The sequence below is a fragment of the Brienomyrus brachyistius genome, chromosome 22 (genome assembly GCF_023856365.1).
Source record: "Brienomyrus brachyistius isolate T26 chromosome 22, BBRACH_0.4, whole genome shotgun sequence".
Lineage (NCBI taxonomy): Eukaryota > Metazoa > Chordata > Actinopteri > Osteoglossiformes > Mormyridae > Brienomyrus > Brienomyrus brachyistius.
The window spans coordinates 5,880,761-5,904,235 of record NC_064554.1 but is presented as its reverse complement, the minus strand read 5'-3'; the positions used below and the strand labels follow the sequence as shown (position 1 = coordinate 5,904,235).

The 23,475-nt window shown below is 48.1% G+C and overlaps 3 protein-coding genes and 1 long non-coding RNA gene across 7 annotated transcripts; 3 read left to right on the top strand and 1 right to left on the bottom strand.

Annotated features, from left to right (window-relative positions):
- The first annotated feature begins 834 nt into the window (after positions 1-834).
- ap2a1 (adaptor related protein complex 2 subunit alpha 1) lies at positions 835-10,074 on the top strand. 2 transcript variants are annotated; one of them, XM_048990922.1, is made up of 22 exons: positions 835-1,444; positions 2,863-3,074; positions 3,159-3,352; positions 3,446-3,575; positions 3,676-3,777; positions 3,880-4,139; positions 4,228-4,396; positions 4,492-4,629; positions 4,711-4,893; positions 5,012-5,109; positions 5,199-5,430; positions 5,515-5,697; positions 5,978-6,120; positions 6,407-6,469; positions 6,678-6,728; positions 7,216-7,298; positions 7,393-7,483; positions 7,661-7,783; positions 7,906-8,022; positions 8,130-8,199; positions 8,450-8,584; positions 8,733-10,074. In XM_048990922.1, exons 1-22 carry the CDS (start codon positions 1,378-1,380, stop codon positions 8,808-8,810), a joined length of 2,922 nt encoding a protein of 973 aa, XP_048846879.1. In that variant the 5' UTR covers positions 835-1,377; the 3' UTR covers positions 8,811-10,074. The 2 variants fall into 2 exon arrangements, with proteins under 2 accessions (XP_048846879.1, XP_048846880.1); XM_048990923.1 differs by lacking the exon at positions 6,407-6,469.
- A 137-nt stretch (positions 10,075-10,211) lies between these two features.
- si:ch211-195b15.8 (uncharacterized) lies at positions 10,212-14,033 on the top strand. Its single transcript, XM_048990924.1, has 5 exons — positions 10,212-11,279; positions 11,516-11,636; positions 11,737-11,896; positions 12,198-12,321; positions 12,419-14,033. Exons 2-5 carry the CDS (start codon positions 11,544-11,546, stop codon positions 13,602-13,604), a joined length of 1,563 nt encoding a protein of 520 aa, XP_048846881.1. The 5' UTR covers positions 10,212-11,279; positions 11,516-11,543; the 3' UTR covers positions 13,605-14,033.
- Positions 14,034-15,697: 1,664 nt separating this feature from the next.
- rras (RAS related) lies at positions 15,698-19,385 on the top strand. Of its 3 annotated transcripts, none has more exons than XM_048991934.1 (7): positions 15,698-15,857; positions 16,648-16,788; positions 17,041-17,128; positions 17,290-17,392; positions 17,666-17,774; positions 18,077-18,195; positions 18,570-19,385. In XM_048991934.1, exons 2-7 carry the CDS (start codon positions 16,702-16,704, stop codon positions 18,655-18,657), a joined length of 594 nt encoding a protein of 197 aa, XP_048847891.1. In that variant the 5' UTR covers positions 15,698-15,857; positions 16,648-16,701; the 3' UTR covers positions 18,658-19,385. The 3 variants fall into 3 exon arrangements, with proteins under 3 accessions (XP_048847891.1, XP_048847892.1, XP_048847890.1); XM_048991935.1 differs by lacking the exon at positions 15,698-15,857 and adding an exon at positions 15,864-16,359; XM_048991933.1 differs by lacking the exon at positions 15,698-15,857 and having other exon boundaries at positions 15,864-16,788.
- Positions 19,386-21,769: 2,384 nt separating this feature from the next.
- Positions 21,770-23,232, bottom strand: LOC125718063 (uncharacterized). The gene is made up of 2 exons (XR_007384751.1): positions 22,435-23,232; positions 21,770-22,106 (listed from the first exon to the last, which is right to left on the bottom strand). It is a non-coding gene; the product is annotated as an uncharacterized LOC125718063 (long non-coding RNA).
- Positions 23,233-23,475: the final 243 nt, after the last annotated feature.

Genomic DNA, 23,475 nt, shown 5'->3' with positions numbered 1-23,475 from the left:
CATACTCTCAACGTGGAACTCAATAGAGGAAACGCATGTTCAGCCGTAGCCTTATCTCCCCAAGATGTAAAAGCGACCGCTTGAAACGTTCCTTTGTACCCACGACCATCAGTCATGCAACACCTCCAACACCGCCAGCTGGGACGACACAAGCCCACTATCTCTAATTTCTAACCCACTAGTCCTATCTTTTACTCCACCCTATATATTACAGGGCTGTATGTGCTAACATTTTGCATCATATTACCAATTTGAGCCATATTGTCGTTTGTACTGCTTGCAATAGTTAATTAAATTCCCTGTTGCTTTTATTTGAACCGACCATTTCAAATATACATTATATATTATTGCAACATTCCGTGTATACTCTGTTTATATTTTTATCTAATTATTCTCTTAACTGTGCATCCCGTATAATTCCTGTATGTCTGTATGTAAATATAAAATACAATGCGTTTCATAAGTGTTTTTAAAAAGCAGAAACCATGGTTGTTTTAATGTAAGGGGGTTTTGTTTATCTAAAACCATCGTGCATAATTTGGTGCTGAGTAACCTACAAACAAAATGAATAGCTTGTGTGTAAACAAAATTCAGTGAAATGGTTCTCGTTCTTAGTCATCAGAGAAGGTTGTGTAGATATGTCAACGTTACATATTGCTCAAAATACTATAATTTTCCTAAACTCTCGGGATCCAATAGAAACCTATATAGAAGTTGAGCGATGTCAAGATAAACAAATACCGTTGAAGAATAGCGGGAAAGTGCGACGGGAACCGATCCCGTTCACCAATAAGCTTGCGGCAGGCAAAAGGAGGCGGGGCGGAGCCCAGCTTTCCACAGCTCGAATCTGACGGGAAGCGGCGTCCTGGCTCACGTTCTAGTCACGAGCTCAGTCGGGTGTAGTATAATTGCCAGCCGGTGGGCCGTTAAACGCCCGCAGTGAAAAGAGGTAGCTAACCTGCAGAGCGTCCTTGCGGCCGCCCTCTCCAAGAGTCTTACGAAGAAGCGGCTGATGCATTCCAGCATTTAAAACCGCTAGCCTAGCTATCTGTGACCCAAGAGAGCCGCAGGCTAGCGGTAGAGCTGGCTAGTCGCTGTACGCCTTATCCCGGTCGCAGGGCTACCGCTTTACCGACGCTTTCCGACACATAGTACCCTAAAGGGAGGGGGGGGCAGTCGGAGCGTCTGGACGGTCTGTGAGCATCGGCGCACGGTGACAGAGCTGAGGGAGGCTCTGAATGAATAACAGAGAACCTCCGACCCACCGCCGCTTCAAGAGTTACGGCTGGTTAAAGCGTCGCCGTTAACGTTGGGTGAGCCTGGTCATCGAGTAACCTCACCGGCTGCTTCTGGAGCGCATATTCAGCGGACGAGAAGATGCCGGCGGTGTCGAAGGGGGACGGGATGCGTGGATTAGCCGTGTTCATTTCGGACATCAGGAACTGTGAGTGTCCCGCCGTGTGGTGGGCGGCAGACTCTGCTCACCCCGGGGCCCTGATTTGGGAAAGGCTCCCGTTAACCGAGCTGGATGCTCCCGCTGGCCGAGGCTAAAGCCTGAATCTTACTGATCGCTGCTGCTTTTGTCCATTATCCGGACAGGGCTGCGATTACCGAAATAAGGGCGGACACATCAGTCCGAGGAATGGGAGCCTTATGTATATAGTTGGCCAGTTTATATTCTTTATGTGGAAATGCACATGACACCAATATCGCTTCCGTAAATGTGTCCTGATTATTCCCGGGTGCTGGCACTGTACACTACTTAAGATAGGCCGCTAGAGTAACTGGCATCTTAAGCCTTTAATCATGATTACTGACTTGCTTTAGCTTCTACGTGTTGGTTCGTGTTTCTGGTTTGGATGTAATTTTTGGGATCTGGTTTCCCCCTTTTCTGAATATGGGATTTCCAGCCTCCAGAAACACAGCTAGCTTGCAACAAGAGATTGGTGACAGTAGTTTACAAGGGTATGCTAGTCACCTTTGGTCATTATACAGCTTATTTGAGGAGAACAGGGCACCTGGGGCAGGCTGAGTGCTCAGGCAGTTGATGTAGGATGGATGGATGGATGGATGGATGAACATGAAGGTACCTATTTTCATGCTTGATTTTATTTGTAAGATACAGAGTTTCATGGCTTCCTTTGGCTCTCTCCTGATTGCTGGTGGAGGGCTTAGCCACACACATGCTGGCATAGCTGATGTATGTCTCTGGGCTTATGGCACAGCTTTTCAAGTGAGCTCTTTAAAGATCAGACTCATTTTCCCACAGTATCTGCAGGAATGACTCAGTCTCCTTGAAATAGGGACCATTTTGAAGAGGCTGTAGTCTTATTAGTTGCTATATATAGTTTCCTTACCTTTTATTCTTTCAATGTCTTTCTTTCCCTGGCTGGTCTTGCTCTTGTGCTGCTTTTTGTCTCGCTTTTGCTTGACACTCTAATCTCAATCTGCAGGCCTCTCATTTGACCCCCCTACCCACAGCCACACCCCTCTGTGAGGCCCCTTTCTTCTCTGTCACTCCACCTCTCCTCACTCCCTTGCCTGCACCTCATGCCCATCTTCCTAACTGCTCCTGTCTGATCCCCTTTTTCCTTACTCCCACTGTGACCTGCCTCTCCTATAATCTTCCCTCTTTAATGTAGTGTTTCCCAGAACAGTCCTCTGGGACCCCCTGACAGTCCCTGTTTTTGCTCTTGCTCAGCTCTCTGTAGGGAGCAAAAATATGGACTGATTTTTGTTGTTGGTAGTTGGGTGGGAGCAAAAATGTGGACTGTATTTTCTGCTTCCGCTGCTTTGCTCCAGTTGTTTAAGCTTCACGGTGGTGCCTTATGGCCTTTTGCAAATTCTGTGCTTCCCCTCCAGGTAAGAGCAAAGAGGCGGAGATAAAGCGCATTAACAAGGAGCTGGCCAACATTCGCTCCAAGTTCAAAGGGGACAAGGCGCTGGATGGCTACAGCAAGAAGAAGTATGTATGCAAGCTGCTCTTCATCTTCCTACTGGGCCACGACATCGACTTTGGCCACATGGAGGCTGTCAACCTGCTCAGCTCCAACAAGTACACAGAGAAGCAGATCGTGAGTGCCAGCGAACGGGCCAGTGTCCTGGTGACGATGACGTGCTGCCACTGGAATAACCTCTGCTCTCTCCTTTTCTCCTAGGGCTACCTCTTTATCTCTGTGCTGGTGAACAGTAATAGTGAGCTCATCCGTCTCATCAACAACGCGATCAAGAATGACCTGGCCAGCAGGAACCCCACTTTCATGTGCCTGGCACTTCACTGCATCGCCAACGTGGGCAGCAGGGAGATGGCAGAGGCCTTCGCTGGGGAGATACCCCGCATCCTGGTGGCTGGGTGAGTCACAGGGGTGTTGCTCGCTTGAGGGGTCGGTTCCGGATGGATACGGCGGAGTCTCCTTGACGAGTGGGTGCTGTCGATGGTTTACAGGGACACCATGGACAGCGTGAAGCAGTCTGCTGCACTCTGCCTGCTCCGCCTACACAAGGCGTCCCCGGATGTGGTGCTGATGGGCGAGTGGACATCTCGGGTGGTACACCTACTCAACGACCAGCACATGGTGAGATCACGCTGCCCGCTGCTGTGCCACTAGGACTCTGCTCTGGCTTTGTCTAATAGGCTTGATGGGTGACATTTTCGACATGCCCCCTGACTCCCAGGGAGTGGTTACAGCAGCAATATCCCTCATTACCTGCCTGAGCCAGAAGAACCCAGATGAGTTTAAGAGCTGCGTGCCGCTGGCGGTGTCCCGCCTCAGCAGGGTGAGCTTGCGCCCCTCGTTCTCTTCAGTTTTACGAGCTGCTGTCTGGGACGACGAGCTGAGCTGGTACACATGAGCCATCTCTTTCATGCCCTTTTTGCAGATCGTTTCCTCAGCCTCCACGGACCTCCAGGACTACACCTACTACTTCGTCCCGGCTCCCTGGCTGTCCTGTAAACTGCTCCGGCTGTTGCAGTGCTATCCTCCGCCAGAGGATGGCGCAGTGAAAGGCCGTCTGGTTGAGTGCCTGGAGACCATCCTGAATAAGGCCCAGGAGCCGCCCAAGTCTAAGAAGGTGCAGCACTCGAATGCCAAGAATGCTATCCTGTTTGAGGCCATCAGCCTGATCATACATTACGACAGGTGAGGGCTCTAGCAGGGCGTGCCGCATGGAGGGCCAGCCCCCCGCCTTGCCTCACTCACAGTAAATCCTCCTTATACTGCCCCCTAGTGAGCCCAATCTGCTGGTGCGGGCGTGTAACCAGCTGGGCCAGTTTCTGCAGCACCGGGAGACCAACCTGCGCTATCTGGCCCTGGAGAGCATGTGCACTCTGGCCAGCTCTGAGTTCTCCCACGAGGCCGTGAAGACGCACATCGAGACCGTCATCAACGCCTTGAAGGTGCGTCCTCCCCCCAATTGCCCCACCAGTGATGCTGTGTCCTGTCAGCGGCAGATGTACCCTAATGCGGCTGGACTCCCTTCCTGGTCTCGCAGACGGAGAGGGACGTCAGCGTGCGGCAGAGAGCCGCAGACCTGCTCTATGCCATGTGCGACCGCAGCAACGCCAAACAAATTGTGGCGGAGATGCTGAGCTACCTGGAGACGGCAGACTACTCAATCCGGGAGGAGATGGTGCATCTTCGTTTGCACTCTGCCCAAAACCAACGACTCACCCACCCCCCCCACCGCTGACTGACCATCTGCCCTCCGCAGGTGCTCAAGGTGGCCATACTGGCGGAGAAGTATGCCGTGGACTACTCCTGGTACGTGGATACCATCCTGAACCTGATCCGCATTGCCGGGGACTACGTCAGTGAGGAGGTGTGGTACAGAGTCATCCAGATCGTCATCAACCGCGACGACGTGCAGGGCTACGCCGCCAAGACGGTCTTCGAGGTACGCTGGGGGGGGGGGGGGGAGGAGAGGAGATCTCCCTGGGGAAATGCATCCTCGACTCGCAGTGACACCATGTCCCTAATTGTCTGGTGCGTCTGTCGCTCTTGTACCCTGCCAGGCTCTTCAGGCACCAGCATGTCACGAGAACATGGTGAAGGTGGGGGGGTACATCCTGGGGGAGTTTGGCAACCTGATAGCCGGGGACCCCCGTTCCAGGTACTTGTGGTATACTTTCAATCCCTGCGAGCTCATCGCTGCCCCCTGCAGGCTGTCACTCACCCCCAACTCCCTACTCCACCCCGCAGTCCGCTAGTCCAGTTCAACTTGCTGCACTCGAAGTTCCATCTGTGCTCGGTGCCCAGCCGCGCCCTGCTGCTCTCTGCCTACATCAAGTTTATCAACCTGTTTCCGGAGACCAAGCCCACCATCCAGGAGGTGCTGCGCTCTGACAGCCAGATCCGCAACTCGGACGTGGAGCTGCAGCAGCGCGCCGTTGAGTACCTCAAGCTCTCCTCCATCGCCAGCACCGATGTCCTGGTGAGGCCTTGTGCGTTTTAGTCAACGGCCGCGTGTGATGAGCGGCATGAAGCAACTCTGACCCACCCCACCCCACGCCTATAGGCCACAGTGCTAGAGGAGATGCCCCCATTTCCCGAGCGGGAGTCATCCATCCTGGCCAAACTGAAGAAGAAGAAGGGTCCCGGAGCAGTGTCGGTGTCCGATCTGGAGGAATCCAAGGGGGAAGGAGGCACTCTGAATGGGAGCGGGGACAGGGCAGCCGACGCCGCAGCCACCTCCAACAGCGTAAGCGACAGAGGCAGTGGGTTTTCAGAAAGAGCCGCTGTCTGCTGTGTGATATGAGACCACCATCTGTCCTGCTGCCTGCCTCCTTGCCATGCTTTGAACCTGAGACTGCATGTATTAAGATGTGTTTTTTTTTTCCTATCGTGCGACGCCCTGAAATGAGCCGTGGATGTGCTGTTCACTGATCAGTGAACAGAGCCTCTGGACTGGCCGCACTAACCTGAACTGCGACTGTGTCTGGCGGGTTGTCTGCTGACGGCTGACTCTCGCGTTCCCTCAGGCCACCATGTCCCCCTCGGCGGACCTGCTGGGGCTCCGTTCTGCGGCTCCCGTCGCCCCTGGAGTTGGCAGCCTGCTGGTGGACGTGTTTCCTGAGGCTGGACCTGCATCTGCTCCTGCTGTCAGTGAGGATGGCTTCCTCAGGTAAGCCCTCTATCAGTGACCGATAGTCATGTTGTCAAGATTTACTCTGAGTTTTTTGTTTTGCCACCAATAGTCTATCTGCATTTCTACCAGTAAATCTTGGTACCATCAGTGAGCTAATGGCCCCTGTCAGTATCTCCTGTCTGTCTCTCTTTTCTTTGTCATTTTTATATGCTGTCTGACTTCGTGTCTCTCCTTCCCTTTTCCCTCCCCTTCCTCTTTCTTTTTGTCTCTGTGCTGGATTTGTCTGTCTCTCTTGTCCTTGATTGTGATTGGACATTGTCAGAGATCTGGACCTGCCTCCCGAGAGCTCTGACTCCTTATTGGTGGAAGCTCCCGGTGAATCTGAGTAAGGGGCCAGAGACTGTCACATGATTAAAGGGAGAAGAATTGGCCTACATTCTTTTAAACATATTTTTTTTTGTACAGCCATTGTATAAGCTCTTGTTCTTTTCTTGGGTTCGTAGATTAGCATTGTGTTTTTTGTTCTTTCAGTATGCTTGTCGTTGTCTGATTTCCCACCCACTCTAAACGCTACCCTCTCTCTCCCCCCCCAGCTTCGAGGACCCAGCCCTGCCTCTTCCAGAGTCAGATGATCTTCTTTACAAGTAAGGGCTCTTTCCTTTTTTCCTCTCCGCTTCTCTTCTCTCTGTTCCTGCTTCCCTATTGTCCTTTCCTCTGCTCTCCTCTCTTCACTCTGGCCCTGAACAGGCCTTCCACCTCTAAATCTCTCGCGTAGTATATGTATACACTTTAGTGAGCATCTGACAAATCTATCCGATCTTTTTAAATGTAAAGATGTTGACTGAGCTGAGCACACTGCCAGTTTATTGACTGGAGGCGCAAGCGTCCTCCATGTCCCCCCTAAACTCTTGTTAAGCTTTTAAGGAGGTTCGTTGGAAATGTGCAGTGTAGAACACGCATGCCAGGCTGTCCTGCTGCTGGAGCCCTGCTCTGCACTTCCTGCAAGGCAGCACTGCGTTGGTGCCGCTGCGTGACACACGGCGCAGGCCGCCACCTGATGCCTGTTAGGCATCATGCAGTACGAATCTCGGCCACCTTCCCAGCGCTTCCTATTAACTGTCTGACTCCTAGGTTTGTGTGCAAGAACAATGGGGTTTTATTTGAGAACCAGCTGCTCCAGATTGGCACTAAGTCAGAGTACCGGCAGAACCTGGGTGAGTTGGGGACACTCCCGCCTCTCCCCCCATATTGACACCACCATACAGGGATTCTGGCCCCGGAAGCATCCCGCTGTGCTCCTCTCCTCAGGGAGGATGTACCTCTTCTTTGGGAACAAGACATCTGTGCAGTTTTCCAGCTTCACCACTGCCATCACCTGCCCCGGCGACCTACAGACTCATATCCTGTCCGGTTACAGTTAAGAACCTTTTAGAGATGTGTGGTTAGAGCCCCCTCCATCCACATATTCGTGGTGTGTAAGGTATAGCTGTAATGGCTGTTAACGTCAGGAGTAACATGCTGATGGAGGCCCCATAGTGCATTCTGCGGTTGTGCATCCTTGACTAACTGGCCCACAGCTGAATGTGCAGACAAAGCCAGTGGAGCCCCTAGTGGATGGAGGCGCGCAGGTGCAGCAGGTTCTCAATATCGAGTGTCTGTCCGACTTCAGCGATGCACCTCTGCTCAACATCAAGTTCAGGTGCGGCTCTTTACCGGCCTGCATGCTCCATGCTCTCCCCACCCCCCCGAATCAGCCTAGGGAGGGGGGGGGGGAGGGGGGGGGTCACGTGACTATGGCTGACCACACCCCTTTCCCCGCAGGTATGGGGGGGGCCAGCAGAACCTCACGCTAAAGCTTCCGGTGACCATAAACAAGTTCTTCCAGCCCACTGAGATGAGTTCACAGGACTTCTTTCAGCGCTGGAAGCAGCTGAGTCTGTAAGTAGCTGCTTGCACACACGCATGTGTCGCAGCATTAATGCGCGAGTGTCAGTGTGCGTGCCTGTGTGTCCGAGTGCCTGAGGTTCCGCTTACTCTTTCTTCAGCCCTCAACAGGAAGCACAGAAGATCTTTAAGGCCAACCACAGCATGGACACTGAGGTCATCAAAACGAAGGTGAATCTCAGGGTGTCGTGATGTTTGCCTGTAATCTTATTCTTTTTTTTTTTTTGGGGGGGGGGGGGGATGACTGTCTACAGAAGGCCCGATGTCTTGTCCTCCCCCTCCTCCTACTTTTCATCTCGGTGACATTCGGGCTCTTTCACATGCACTGTGCCTTTACCAAACCCCGTCCTCGTCCTCCTTACTGTGAATGAGTGCCTTTCTTCTAATGATCTCACTCACCTGACTGCTCTATGCACTTCAGCTGTTGGGCCTGGGACCTGCCCTACTGGAGGACGTGGACCCAAACCCGGAGAACTTTGTGTGTGCTGGGGTGATCCAGACAAAGGCCCAGCAGATTGGCTGTCTCCTGCGCTTGGAACCTAATGCCCAAGCCCAGGTACCTGTCCACCAAGCCTGCCTGTAGCCTATAAGCCGTAGCGTCAGTGTCCTGTCTTGCTCTCTGCATTTTAATTCACTTCCTGTGCATGGCCCTCCGCCTCCTGCCCACCGCACCACATTCTCCTCCTCCTCTCCCCCCCCTGCAGATGTTCCGATTGACTCTGCGCAGCAGCAAGGACACGGTGTCAATGCACGTCTGCCATCTGCTGGCCGAGCAGTTCTAGAGCAGCGTCTCTGGGGCTCCAGCACTCTGTCAAACTGGGCCCTGCACACATGAGGGAAGCCGCGGGCTGAGCGGGACAGGCCTCGCTCCGTCTCCATCCGCTCTTATCTGGTGGCTCTTATCGTGGCTGTTGTCGTTTTTATTGCTGTTATGCTCTGTGGGTGCGTGACAGCCCATCACTGTTTCTGAATCTGGGGTTTTGTTTTATTCTTTCTTGCTTTTTGTTTACTTTCCATGACTCTGTGCTTGTACTGCCAGCTGGGTTGCAATGACAAGAAGCCCTTAATGGTCTTTGTCTCCTGCCTGTGTTGCCACACATCCCCCCTTTGACTGGTTTAAGCTAAGCTGCATCCTCGATCATGTTTTCCCTGATCTTTTAGCTTCAGGCTTTGTGTGTGTGTGTGTGAGTGTGTTTCTCATCGACGTGAAATGACTGGTGGCTTTCTATACCCCATCCTCTTACCAGCACTACTGCCAGCCGCATTCGTCAAACATCCAGACCTGCAGTTAGTGTTACGTTTAGAGATGCGTACTCTCCCTGTTCACTGCGTATCTATGTGTTCCTATGGTGATGTTTAAAATGAACATTCCAGTTCCCTTTAATGGCAGTTTACAGGGGAATCCCCCAAAACTCCCTTGACAGGGTTGAGCTCGGTTTTCCAGTGCCAGCAGGCTGCTGTATGACGTGAAGAGGTGGCCTTGGAGGAAACGCCCAGCTGCTGCTTTCCACTGGAATTTTAAACCTGATAGACTGGAGCCATCATTGACGGTCACTGGGTTCATGCGGAGCAGAGCTGAGCAATGCTGTCAACGCTGTGTGTGGTTTGTGTGTCATTGTTATATTAAACCTGTGCTGGAGCTAATATGAAGTCATTATCATGATGTATATTTGACTGTAAGTCACATCTCGTGGAAGATGTGGAACATTCTCATGTTAGATAAAAGTCCATATTGTGTGTGTGTGTGTATGTGTGTGCGTGCGCTCACCTGCATCTTCAGTGTTTCTATGCCCTGCGGCCCACTCTCTGTGTAAAATTGGTCAGATACCCATTATAGAAAATGACTGTACTGAACAATGTGAAAGTAAATGTATGGATACAGCTTCCTGTGTCTGTGTGCCTAGCTGCTGTGGCCCTCGGTGTCTGCGTCTGCCACAAGAAGGTTGAATGCATGTAACATTTCTTGAGCTGCTTTTGTGATGTGATGAAGGGAATTTCTGCACATGTGTGTCTGGAGAGTAAGCAGTAAAACATGTGATACTCAGATTTCATATTGGTATGTTATGTTTCCCCAAAGTGCATTGCAAATTAACATTTTAGCCTTAAATCTGAGGTGTTGACTAGCTCGTATAATGTAACGGTTGTGTTTGAGCTGGATTTTGTCTAACATTTGACCAGCAGCTATTTCTATAATTGGTTTTGGATATAATGGTCAAGTTATTCCATTATAGCTTTTTATGCTTAGAGGGGAAAGTGACGTCATCGGTTTCCCAGTGTTTTAACAGGAATGTGGATCTCAATACTGTAACAGCAAGGGAAGTAACCGGCAGCCTTTGAGGAAAAACGTAACAATAATGTGCAAAGTGTCCAAAAGTTTGCGTCATTCCGTGATACTGGTAAACCAGGGGGAGAAAATAAATGGAAGGGAAAATATAAGAATTGTTATTCGATATACAATGCCGATCCCTTTCATTTTTATAATGATAAGGTACTTGCTAATTAAAATTCAGAATTAACGGGATTCCATTATAAATGGCAGTGAAAAGAGAAAGCGTTTTCATATATTCAAAAACGTAACCTCAGAAATATAACAATGTATTGGCAGAGTGTTGCGGCGTGGATATGGGCGTTTAATTTCTAATGTATATACATGCACGCTGAACGTCAGGGGGATGTCGTACATTGTAAAAATCAAAGTAAACACATGACGTATGAAGAGTATAATACGTGCAAAATTTAAGAGGGCCGCAGTCACTTCACAGAGCGTAAATCAAATTACATAATTTATTTAAATAGATGGCGTGGGGGGGTCCAGAACAGACCGGATATTGTACAGCCAATGGCGCTTGCGCGACCGCCAGTTAGCTTAGCGCAGCCTCCTTCACTGATTGGTTAAAAATGACATCATATAGAATAGTACTATTTTTAGCTCCGGGGACTGGCATTACCTCATCGTTTTCCTCACGCAGGTATAGACATACAATAACAAACAATATTGCAAGCGCAGACGGACGGGGAAAGAGAAAGACGACGGAGGGGAGGACTTCGCGCAAACTAAATCCATTTTAAACACTGTATTGTACTGTACACCTTTTATTTTTCTTCCAGGAATCTCATTATTCTTATTTTATTTTCCTCGTTCTTTAAAAGCTAGGCTTTTTTTACCGAATCATCAAAAATTGAACATGGTTTCAAAGCTGAACTATTAGGTGTTTTAATTTAAATTGTGGCGTGGAGTGAAAATCTTTGCGGTAAGTTATGAAAAATTTCTTAATTTGTCTCTAGTTTTCTTAAATTGTGCATTTATTAGCAGTGTTACTGGCGTAAGTAATAACTATGTGCCTATAAGGATATTTTTAAAGTATTTGACGTTTTGCTTGTTGTGGTAAATTGCTCATTGTGTGCCGAGTTAAGCTAAACCTGTACGATTTTGAAACGAATATGGTATGTTGTCATAACATCTGCTTATGTTTTATTTTCGTCCCAGGAATACGAGTCTTAGAATAAAGAAGAATATGGTTTACTGCGGGGAACGAGAGAGCGAAAGCCCTCCTCTATCTCTCATCTTACCATATCTCTACCTGGGCGCTGAAGCTGACGTTACACAGGTGAGATCCTATTTTTAAATAAAAAGTCTAATTAAAACTCGCGTCCAAAATGGCTTTAATTAACAAATGTGCACATGGCCGTTTCCCTCCGGTGGTTCAGGACTGCCTGACGTCTCAGGGTATCAGCTACGTGCTGAGCGTGAGTCGCTGCTGCCCCCAGCCCGCCTTCTTGCCCCAGAAACAGTATCTCCGCATCCCGATTGACGATTCGCTCAGAGACGAGCTTTTGCCCTGGATCCCGGAGGCTCTGCAGTTCATTGGTTAGTATCAACTGTCCTTTTCAAAAGAAACGTTGTCGTCACAAAAATGATACTTTTACTTAAAAAAGCAGACAAATTTACCTTTATTGTTTTGCTGCTATTAGGTTTTTTTTTTGGTAGAATATTTTTATGCACTTTTGCAGGAAACTAGTTTTCAGGGTTTTTTTATTGTTGACACTGAAAATTGACAGGAATAACACTGTACTTTTTGTTGGTACTAATAACTGTGTTAGCCCATTGAGATCTTTGAGCTGTAAAGGGCACTTTTCTGAGGCACTGTGCATTTCTGCCTCTCCTGTAGATGGTGCAATGTCCCGTGGATGCTCAGTGCTGGTTCATTGTGCCGCTGGTGTGTCCCGCTCCCCTGCCCTGGCTGTTGCCTACGTCATGTATCGACTGGGCCTGGGGCTGGATGATGCGTACAGGTCAGTGGGCTGACGGTAGCTTCTCACCCATCTATCTGCTGCTAGTTGCCTCAGAGTTCATGGTGCTCATTCCCGATTCTCCTTCGGTCTCTTACAGGTTTGTGAAGGAGCGCAGGCCCTCCATCTCTCCAAATTTCAACTTCCTGGGTCAGCTACAGTCCTTCCAAGGTACTCTGCTCCACAAGAACTGTGGAGCCAACCAAAATGCTAAGCTCATTGTGCCTGCTGGTGAAAGTGCACTATCCACCAATGGAAACACTGGACACAGTCTCACTGTGCCACTCCCAGTCAATCAGGATGCATATATTAAGAACTTGATTGAGGGTGACTTTTTCTCTGAAATTAAATCATATGCACGCTGTGAAGGTTCTCAGTACATGATGGGCAGTTTGAAGCAGGACAGAATGTGTTCAGACCATCCAGCCAACGGTGACAGCAGGCTGCTTCCAGCTGTGACTTCAGAACCAAGGCAGAATCAACAAAAGTCACAGGAGCTCAGTGTGTCCATCACCGATAAACTCAGAACACTCACTTTAACGCCACACGAAGTGGAAGACCCTTATGAAATCTGTAACCAACACAGAAACGCCAATTATCAGCCAAGACGTCTGCCAAGGCCGGCACAACTACAGGTCTCGTCGGAATATTCATCCCTTTCAGAGAAGCGTAAGAGCCTGACACTCTCCCTGTCCTCTTTGAGCATGAATTCACAGACTCCTCAAAGCACCAAACTGGAGATGGAGACTGAGAATAGCAATCAGAGGCGTCAGGGAGACATTTCCAAGACTTTGCAGAACGCGGATTGGGGTCCGTTCACCAACACAACTAAGCAAAGCAGAAAGGCAGTCGTGAGTGGTTTGTGCGAAGGAGCGCAGAACATCCTTCATGTAAAGCAAACCCGCCAGAGTAAGGAAAATAAGACCTCTCCTAGAGTTCAGACGAAGGTAGACGTGGGAAGAGGAAGCTGTGGTGCTACACACGGTGAGCGGATTGATGAAGTAAAATCTATGCTAGAAAATTCAGGACTGAACACCGGGGAATTCAAAGCTACGACTACAATACCAAACCAGCGCATTTCCACAGATCGACAGCAGATGTCGCCAGACAGCCACTGTGCCGCCGCCGTGGAGGCCGTTGAGGGATTAGACGTGGACCACATTCCCTTGTCGCCACTCGGCCTGACTGTAAGCAAGCTGCTGAGCTGGGGCGAAAGAATGCTGCTCGGCACTTTGCTCGGTCCCAGGGTGAAGGTTGGACAGCCCGCGCTCCCTTACCGATGTTAAGCGTTCCAAAGAAACATAGAGGCCATACAAGCAAGAAGGAGAAAATTGTGAAAGACCTCCTTTGCATGGGATGAGTGTACCGCGCGTGCGTGTTTAACTGTTTGAATTATCCTGATCTGTAGCCTGGACTGCATGCACTCCCATATCTGTATATTCCTCTATTCTTATGTGTCAGTGATTCTCTTTCTGTCAATGTTCCACACACTGCGGCAATGTGTATGTGTTACTCACTACGGCAGACATGCTAATTCTGAAGGCGTACTTTCCCAACTATGTATATTTAAAATGCGGCGTGATGACGTGGATTGCTATTTATCGACTGACTTGTGATTATTTATTTATTGATGTTATTTATACTACGAATATTTCGAGACTGGTATTTTTGTCACTATTGCTTGTAAGTAAAAATTAAATTAAATATTTTAGGCAGTTGTTTGTTGCTCTTTACTACGAATCTCAGTGAATGGCGCATTTAGTTTACGCCTGTGCACCTTGTCACCCAAAATCCTCTACGCTGCCGGCTAAGATGTAGCATTGCAGTGAAACCGGGCACAGTGGAAACATTGAAAAAGTAGGCAGGATAACAATTTTAGATATCAGCATTGTAATTCTTACTAGTGAAACTGGCATTTGAGATATCTAATTCAATACTCACAAATGACCATTTGAGACATCCGTAATTCAGGTCTTACTAGTGGGAATTACGTCATTTTCCCCATTCATCTGTATTGCGGTTTTTATTTGAGAGGGTAGCAGTTCTATTATAGATATCTAAAATACGAATTCTGGATATCTGAAATTACATTCTTACTAGGTCCGGGGCCTATGGGCACGAGGCAGGGAACAACCCAGGATGGGGGGGGGGGGGCAGCCCATCGCAGAGCACATTCACAGACAAACTTCACACACATGTAACCCGGACGGAGACTCGGACCCGGGTCTCAGAGGTGTGAGGCAAAAGATTTTAATCTTAAATTTAAATTTGACTAGGAAAATCTAAGATATACATATATTCAAATACGGTTTTTGCTAGTAAGAATATGGTTTTGGATATCTTTAATTTTTATTAGTATAATAGTAAAAATACAATTCTTGCTAGGAGAAATTCTGGATATCTAAAATACAATCACAGATAGGAAAGGGGCGTGGTTAATGTTAAAACGACTTGCCACAGGAGTCTACCTGTGTAATTTCCGGCAAAGACGTCGGTCAGAGGAAGTCCGATGCGGCGCGCTTCACAAACAACAAGCTTTGAAATGCACATGGTCGCAACTTATCTGTATATATGCAACAAATACGCGGTCTTCACAGGTGCTGTTAAACCGATTTATTTCACACATGACAAAGGTGTACAGTAAAATTTGTCACACAATGCATGAACAAGAATTCCACTTAGGATCAATAAAGTTTAATCTAATACAAAAGAGTATTTCTAGAATGGTATTTTACTTTAAAACATCTTCACGACAGAAAAAAAAATTGCCAAGCAATTAAAGGTGACGATATGCAATATCATTTCTTCCTGAAATTCAGCTTCTGGGCGCGAATGCAGATGGTTGCCTAACTTTGCCCCTGGATGTTACCCTCCCCCTCATGCTAGGGGCGACGAGGGAGAGCGCTGGCATCCCGCCGGGGCTGCATGTACCGGAGCGCCTGGGCGCGTCGAGTCTCTAACCAAAAGCGAAATAAAAACGCCTAATACTATAATCATGAGTCACATCCGCTGCGGGCAGGCGAGCTTCTTCCCTAAAAATACATTTGGAAGTTTCTTTACATTCTAAGACCTATCCTTGCCAGTCATTGTTATGTTTGCTATGCCTGCTCATGGTCAGCAACTTCATAATAGTTTATTCTTCATTAGATTCAGATCCTAGAAAGCCACTGCTCTTCCTGTTTGCGAAACGAGCCGTTGCAGATTTTATATTGAAAAACGGGGCTTTTGCTCGACGCGCTCCGGGATTAATTCAGATTGAAGAGAAACGGGGAAAATCCGTGCACTGTTTGCTGCAGGCGGATTCTCGACGTCGGATAAGAAGATTTCTGGCTGAAATGGGACAACCCCCGAAGATCCCAACCCAAATAAGGCAAAAGCACAGCTGGTGTGAGCGCATACATATTCAGCATGTATTTGGGTAGCGCCCATCTATTTCTATACATATTAATGAGATTAAGCAGAAATCTTTGACTCGCTGAGCTCTTCAGTACACCCCGGCAGTCATCATTTGTCCGAAATTACGCTTCTGGGATCGGCAGGTATGCAACAGTGAAATTAAACAATTTATTGCTTAGAGTAGTAAATATTTTACGCTTTGAAGGACACTCCCAGGTCATACATACTCATGAGGCTTCGAGAAACTCTTGGATGAGGAAAAAGGTCGCCTCTGGCTATAAAAAAAAGAACTGAGCAGGAGAAGAAAATAACGTGAAGAAAACGTCGGGAGCAGGAATCGGGTCTAGCTGGTTATAAAGGCGATCTGTGCGCATTTACCACGGCTCGGGCAGGAAAGCGGCTGGTTTAGATTATTAGTAGTTGGGGTTACTTTCGAGTTACTTTCGAGTAGTGAAGCTGCCGAAGGCGGGTGCGGAAGGGAGCGACGGGGCGCTTTGCGGAACAGTGCGGCTCCCGACGTCGACTTTGGGGATTCAGACTCCGCTCTTGGACCTTAAGAGCCGCCAATGCGAAACGCGCTCCGCGAATCCTGAAACACCAACTGCTGACAAAGGAACTATACGGGCCCTGTGATTTTAAAACCATGTAATGTTCTTTTATATGTTTGCAAGGAGCGTGTTTTGTTTTTCCTGTTTTGAATGTAGGCCTATTATTAATACTTAGATACAAAAATATGAAAAATTAGGGTGTTTGGACCGAAATCTGAAATCCGGGAAACTGATAACAGACTGAAAACTGATTAGATAACAGCATTGTGGCCTGCTCTTTCTCTTCGTCTTATACACAAAAGATTTTTGTATATTTTTGTGGGTTTTTTCCGTGCTGCAAGTCTGCTTATTAACCGTCGTTTTCGACCTGTTTAATTTGCAAAAGGACAGAGGATATCCGGGTGTAAATCAAGGTCATAAAACTACCAACCAGGTAGTCATGTCGACAGAAGAAGAAAGGTTCAAACTTGTTGTGGTGGGTGGAGGCGGAGTGGGCAAAAGTGCTTTAACGATCCAGTTCATACAGGTGAGATCCGGAGCCTAACATTATATTTATTATAAGCACACCCAGAAGCTGCCTGACGGTGTTAATCCGTGTTTGTGTACTGCTCATGGTCACCATTCAGTCAAAATGTGCCTAACTAATTGTTATTAAATAGTTAATATTTCTGATGCTTGGCGTAAAATGTTCTCAGCTGATCTGGGCAGGTTAAAGTCAATTATGTTGCCTGTTGCTGGTATGGTATATTTTGGCCTGATTTGACATCTTTTCGATCAGTCCTACTTTGTGTCAGATTATGATCCCACCATCGAAGATTCCTACACAAAGATCTGTAACGTGGATGGGAAGCAGACCAGGCTAGACAGTAGGTGCCCCCACTATGGCTGTAGGTCCATGGCTTCGCCTGCGCACTGTTTAGCTGCTTCAGTCGGGCGCTGGCTGAGTCAGCTGGTGCGTGTGCGGACCTGAGTGCACGAGTTCTAACGTGTGTGTGTTTGTGTGTGTGTGTGTTTGCTCCTGTGGCAGTCCTGGACACGGCGGGGCAGGAGGAATTTGGTGCCATGCGGGAACAGTACATGCGCTCTGGGGAGGGATTTCTGCTTGTGTTCGCTCTCAATGACAGAGGGAGGTGAGTCGGGATGCTGGGGGGGGGTGATACATAGCAAAGGTGGAAATTAAAATTACCTTTTATGCTGACATCGAGGTCCCCATGCCAGTTTCCTCTTCCCAGTTTCATTAGCATTGTTTCAGATGGGGGGGGGGGGGGGGGGGGGGGGGGTTCATACTTCCACCTGAAACTCGCCCCCACCTGTTCCAGCTGCTAGGGCCCCCGCATGCAAGCAGTGTGTTGACCTTCCCTCCTCAAAAAGCAGCCACTTATGTCCTCTGTTCTCCTCCTCAGTTATAACGAGATCCACAAGTTCCACACGCAGATCTTGAGGGTGAAAGACCGCGACGACTTCCCCATGGTCCTGGTCGGGAACAAAGCAGATCTGGAGGCCCAGAGAACGGTAAGGTGGGAGTGTTGGGGGGGGGGGCGCAGCAGATTGGCTCCACTTTGACTGGGTGGATCTCAGTGTGCGAGTTTGAACTGTCTAGTAGCATAATGTGCTGAGTAGAGTTTGAACGGAGCCATTAAGGCGTATTGTCATGAGCTATCATCATGATGCTACTGGCCAAACTGGGGTGACAGGAAATTGGATTGTATGTGTGTGTATGTGTGTGAGAGGCCCACTTCCTCTGTGTGCAAGGCCCACTTCCTGCATGCATGCTGCACCATCACTGCAGTCGCTTCATGATCTCCTGGGTGCAGATCCCTAAAGAAGAAGCCCAGGCCTTTGCGAGAGAGAACAGGATCCATTACATGGAGTCCTCAGCCAAGAGTCGCCTCAATGTGGATGAAGCTTTCTTCGAGGTCATTCGAGCGATAAGGTGACGATGCGACGCAGTTTGCTTGTTCTTTGTGGGGGCATGTTTAGCAGGGGGGTGGCCTGTCCTCACTGTGGATGGTGGTGCTACTTTGTTACAGAAGCTCCACTGGCAACATAAAGACCAAAGGAGTTTCTGCTGGCAGTGGTATTATTTAACACGAATGTTAACTTTAACATGTACTCACTGTGGCACTCGGCCATTTTGTGTGTCTCTGCACATTATGGGGCTCCTTGGAGTGACGTAAGGGTCCAGCTTCCTGTTCTCTCTGTCACTGAGGTCTTGTCTTGCTGGCCCATTGCATCAGGGTGGACATCATGTTCATCTCTCTCTCTCTCTCTCTGTGTCTCTGTCTCTCTCTCTCACCCCCCAAACAGAAAGTTCCAGGAGACTGAAAATCCACCCCTTCCCTCCCACAACCCCGACAAACAGCGACCTGCAAGCTGCCCCTGTACCCTGCTTTAACTGTCCGGCACCCATACCTTCTGCTGATCACCACAGCCACTCCTGCCTTGGTGACTGACACCCCCCCCCCCTGCACCCAGGGTCTTGTACGGCCGTAAATGGGAGAAGATCTGAAGAATGGACAGATTTTGGTGGAGGAGAGAGAGGGAGAGGGCGTGTTCCAGCAGAAGAGGATCGGGGGGAGGAGCTGGATTGTGAATCATTCCAACTTATTGCTGTTTGTTTTTTTTTTTTTAATCTTACATATTTTTTACAATGTTCTGTGTTTATATCTCAATCTGTACAAAGTTTAAAGTAGGTGGGGATTGGGGGCTGGTGCCTGGGGGCTGGGCCAGGTTGGGGGTGGGGGAGATGGTGAGAACCCAGTAACACTATGAAACTGGGCAGCACTACACAGGTGGGAGGTGCTCAGGGCTACCTGGACACGGACAGTGCCTTCTTCACACGACTTAACGTGTATCATCAAGCAGAAGTGTGCCACACTAAAGCTGCACGCGTGTGCTCTACATGTGCTGACATGCAGGGTCTACAGAGCCCTGGCACCCGCAGACTAACCAGTGTGCCAAGCAGGGGCTCGTGCTCCATAAGGGTGTGCGAGTGTGTGACTGTCTATGGAAATGCATCGCTGTGTGTCACAGTGGGCCGTGGATGGCCACAAGCTGATATTATATTACATATTACAATTTTGTACCAAAAACAATGTCTGATTAAAATGGTCAGTACTGCGATAGGATGTGTGTGGTGATTCGTCTGGATTGGCCACATCCACGCTTTGGCCTCTCCTATGATGGTGACCATTTGTCTTACATCATATCATCTGACAGCTGCTTCCTACCCCAGGTGACCCGTGTGGTTTGAGTTATGTGGCACATAATGACGCTGTCATCATCAGACCACGCAATGTTTACGTTGCGGATGCTGCCTTCTATTCGTTCTCACACCGGGGGTCCTTCCCAGCCGCTTGGGGGGGGTTCCCCATGGCTATGCGCCGGGTCACGTTCGGTTTGTATTGCTGCAGAGATCTCTCAGCCTATGGAGTGGCAATCAGGTCTCCGGTGGACTGCAGCCCAACCGCATCTCCCGGTTTCTCGAGAACTTCCTACAAAAGCCTGAGTCATGTTTGCACAAACTGATAAGAATGTTGCGCCCAGGAGGCTTTAACAGAAACCAGGCCTTTGTAACCAAGCCGGGGGGGGGGCACAAGCAAGTTTGGCATTTCTTCCAGTTGTTGCCTTGCTGGACCACAGAAGCCACACACGGAGCTGACGTTCACTGCGTGTGCAGTGGAGGGGAGGGGGGAGAGAACAAAGTGCTAAACAGATAAGGCAGGATTTCTCTGGCATATGTCCCCACGCTATTCCTCTCGTTCTCCGTTCCCTCTCTCTACCCGCCCCCACCCCTGAAGTACCTTGCCCATTTATCTTCCCCCTGTCGGCACATGCCTCTTCCACTGCCCCCCCCGATTCCCACAATTCTGCTTCTTGCTCTTACCTTTTCTCAGTGGCTCCCTCCCCCTCTGGCTTCCTTCAGCTTATCACCTAAGCCCTGCATTGTTTGACATCAGGCATGGCTGTCCAATCAGTGCGCAGCAGCCCAGCATGTCAGACGGTGACTGGCTGCTGCAGGTTGCCATGCTGCTGTTGGGCTCTGCTGAGGCCAGCTGAATGGGCTGATGAGCTGCATATGGGGTATTATAGATGTAAATGTGAAAGTTCGGTGTTTCAACATCCCCATTCCACTCATAAACCTGAACTGACCGGGGCAAGTGCAATAAATGGTATGGACAGAGCTCCAAGATCCCAAGAGGAAAACAGTTTGAGAAAACCCAAGAAAATAACAGCTAAATTAAATTCACCATTGAAATAAGCAAACATATACAGATGAAATGATGCGTCCCGAATTAGCAAAGCAAATTTCAAATCAGATTCGTATGAAACACCATTCTATGAGAAATGTCCTTTTAATATGGCCCTTTAATGCTATATTTTTAAACAGAATGTCTACAAATGATTAATTACAGAAAATCCTGGGTTTTCTCTTTACAATTCCTGATTTGTTAACTATTTTTCACTTATGATATATTTTAATACCGGTATTTTTTCTGTTACTTTTTGTAAAGACACAAAAAAAGCAAACAAGTCCACAAAAATATGACATTCACTTCACTGAACCCCGTAAATTCTCAAAAATTTATATTATGCTTTTTTATTGTATGTGGTAACACAAAAGCAGAACCCCGCAGACTACACCAGCCATTCGCGGTAATTTTCAAACAACCCAGGTGGCGGCTCTTCGCAAAGTGCGAAGGCGTCACGTCGCCGCCAGAGGGAGACAAGTGCAAACATTATATTATTAATTTTTCTGTTTGTCGGGATATTCGTCCATTTCTTCTTTTGTTCATGTTGGTTCATATATTTATTTATTTTTTAGTGTGATTAGTAATAGTGGTTAGAAAATAGGCCCTTTATACATTAGTCATAAAACTGAGTTTAACAATTTTATTGTTGGCGCAGAGCGCATGCAGTCGTGAAGCTGGATGGGTCTTTACGGCCGCGTATTTTTGCCGGTGCCCCGACGCGGATGCCACCACTCCGCATTCCGGTCTGCGAATGATAGCTTACAGAAGGTGCAGATGAGCGCACCGTGTTGCTATGAGGAAGATCCGGGAGCCTTGGGAAAGAGGCCGGGGGGCGGTGAAGTTATACTGAGCACAGACGGAGGGGGCAAGTAGGGGGAAAGGGTCTTTATTCCCATTGATAAAAGTAATCTATATTACGGGTCCGATAGAAATCAAGCGTCATATTCATAGTAAAGCTTTCGGAAGTACGATTCCGATAAACTGATTTCATATCTGTCTACGTGTGTTTGCGTATTATGCAAAATAGTCAACCGAGTTATCTAGCTTACTGTTTTAATTTAAATTGTACATAGATGCCTCTTTCAGTTCTTCATCAACAGCCACTGAAGATTTGTTGTATAATAAATACAAATAAGACAGAATACAATCTATACTGCTCCAAGGGAGAAAATCTTTTGCATACTGGAAGACACAATAATCAAAACTGAAGAGTGACACAAAAGCTATAATAATCATTAAATTAACACAAACGTATGCAGCAGTTAATTATAATTTATTAGGTAAGTACCAACAACTGAGATTTGCTAGTGACGGATGTGTTTCTAATATGACACAAAATATATCAACACTACATACATGTGGGCACCGTGCAAACAAATGGCGGTGACCCGTAATGTGTTTGCATGCCTGAAACGGGAGTTTATCTGCGTGCTCTTCTCAAAGATCCCCAAATGAAAGCTGAACTACCGAGGGGGGGGGGGGGATCCGTTTCGACAATGAGTCTCACAGTCATGATGCCATGCACTCTCTTCCATGTAACGGTCTGTGTGGGCCAGTCTGCTCCAGTCAGTGATTAGAAATGTCTGCAGAGCTGTAGAAGGGACGAGACAGTTCATAAGGAGAAATGAGAAACACGCCTAGAAAAAAATGTTAATGGATGATTTTCTTGTTATTACTCAGTTTACAATATATTAAATTTCTATCAATTGTTAAACATGTATCCTGAACACAAGTTTTAAAAATACAAGTATACCTGCATCTTTATAGTATTAAATTCTGTGAATACTAGAGGGTAGTAATTAAATGAATTATCGTTTCAGTTATACAACCCTAAAGGCAACGTGAAATCGTCAAGGATACCAGTCACGTGACGAGGGAGAATCAAATTCATGAAAGCAGAAGATATGAGGGATGCTTACTGATGTGCTGCCATGTTCCTGCAGGAGACGTTTTCGCAAACTGCAAAGCCTTTCTCCAAATGTTAGGAACGCACTGCACTTTACAAGTACAATGTTTTACAGGCAAACATCAGCTATGGAATGTCCTAATGCGTACAGGTATTTATAAGCATAAACACAGTAATTCCCAATGCTTCTAGACGGCATTTGAAACATGGAGTTTCTTTTCAGTACACTCACAAAAAACCCTGACGTCGAGGCACTCCATTATGACTGTCATATTAGTTGAATATTATGTGTATTGCACTACGCGTGCTGTATGAAGCATGCACGCCTAAAATGATCCATAGCCCCGTTACTGAACACATGCATGTACCCCGTGTCAGTGAAGCCCATCGCTTTTCTCGTTTTCTGTATTTTCTGTGCTCCCCTCCCCCAGTCTTTCGCTCTCTTCTCTTTTTGTCGAAAATGGACCTGAACTGTATGCTGGGAATGGCTTTCGGGGGAGGGGGGCAGATGGGGAAGGAGGGAGGGAGAGAAGCAGCGGCGTGCAAAAATGGCGTCTGCGGGACCAAATCGCTGGAAATACCTCCTAAAATGGGGCCTATCGCCAAGGCGCCTGAATTTTTACTCCAAAACCCGGAGACTTGCCGCAGATCTCTTCCTAAAAACTGTTATTGTAAAAGAGAAAAGCACGAAGACACCATATATTAGGATGCGTCTCAAGCTGTCAGTGTTTAGGAGTACTGTGGGTTTAAAATGACTCTCTTGGAAATCCAAGAAAGAAATATGAATAATAAGCACAAAGAGTAAGAGAAAATCAGCAGCCCTGTGCGGTCCCGCAGTGGCGGTGTGTGTGTGTGTGTGTGTTGGGGGGGGGGGGTGCTGACGGGAGAAGATACGCGCCGACATGTGTTGCGTGTGGATGGGCTGTCCGGCCAGAGACGCGCCTCTGCTCCTCCGCCGCTGCCTGCGCTCAGAAGGACAATAGATACGGAATTAAATAAATACGGGAGCAGGAGAGGGAGGGAGCAGGAGAGGGAAGCAAGAAACCGGATTTTT

What these genes read in the sequence shown, in the direction of transcription:
- ap2a1 (XM_048990922.1), top strand. Translation starts at nt 1,378, where the DNA reads ATGCCGGCGGTGTCGAAGGGGGACGGGATGCGTGGATTAGCCGTGTTC. An exon ending in ACTCAATCCGGGAGGAGATG is followed by an intron (nt 4,630 to 4,710) that starts GTGCATCTTCGT and finishes TGCCCTCCGCAG; the next exon opens with GTGCTCAAGGTGGCCATACT. An exon ending in TCGCCAGCACCGATGTCCTG is followed by an intron (nt 5,431 to 5,514) that starts GTGAGGCCTTGT and finishes CCACGCCTATAG; the next exon opens with GCCACAGTGCTAGAGGAGAT.
- si:ch211-195b15.8 (XM_048990924.1), top strand. Translation starts at nt 11,544, where the DNA reads ATGGTTTACTGCGGGGAACGAGAGAGCGAAAGCCCTCCTCTATCTCTC. An exon ending in CTGAAGCTGACGTTACACAG is followed by an intron (nt 11,637 to 11,736) that starts GTGAGATCCTAT and finishes CCGGTGGTTCAG; the next exon opens with GACTGCCTGACGTCTCAGGG. An exon ending in GGGCTGGATGATGCGTACAG is followed by an intron (nt 12,322 to 12,418) that starts GTCAGTGGGCTG and finishes GGTCTCTTACAG; the next exon opens with GTTTGTGAAGGAGCGCAGGC.
- rras (XM_048991934.1), top strand. Translation starts at nt 16,702, where the DNA reads ATGTCGACAGAAGAAGAAAGGTTCAAACTTGTTGTGGTGGGTGGAGGC. An exon ending in ATCTGGAGGCCCAGAGAACG is followed by an intron (nt 17,775 to 18,076) that starts GTAAGGTGGGAG and finishes TCCTGGGTGCAG; the next exon opens with ATCCCTAAAGAAGAAGCCCA. An exon ending in GAGGTCATTCGAGCGATAAG is followed by an intron (nt 18,196 to 18,569) that starts GTGACGATGCGA and finishes CCCCCCAAACAG; the next exon opens with AAAGTTCCAGGAGACTGAAA.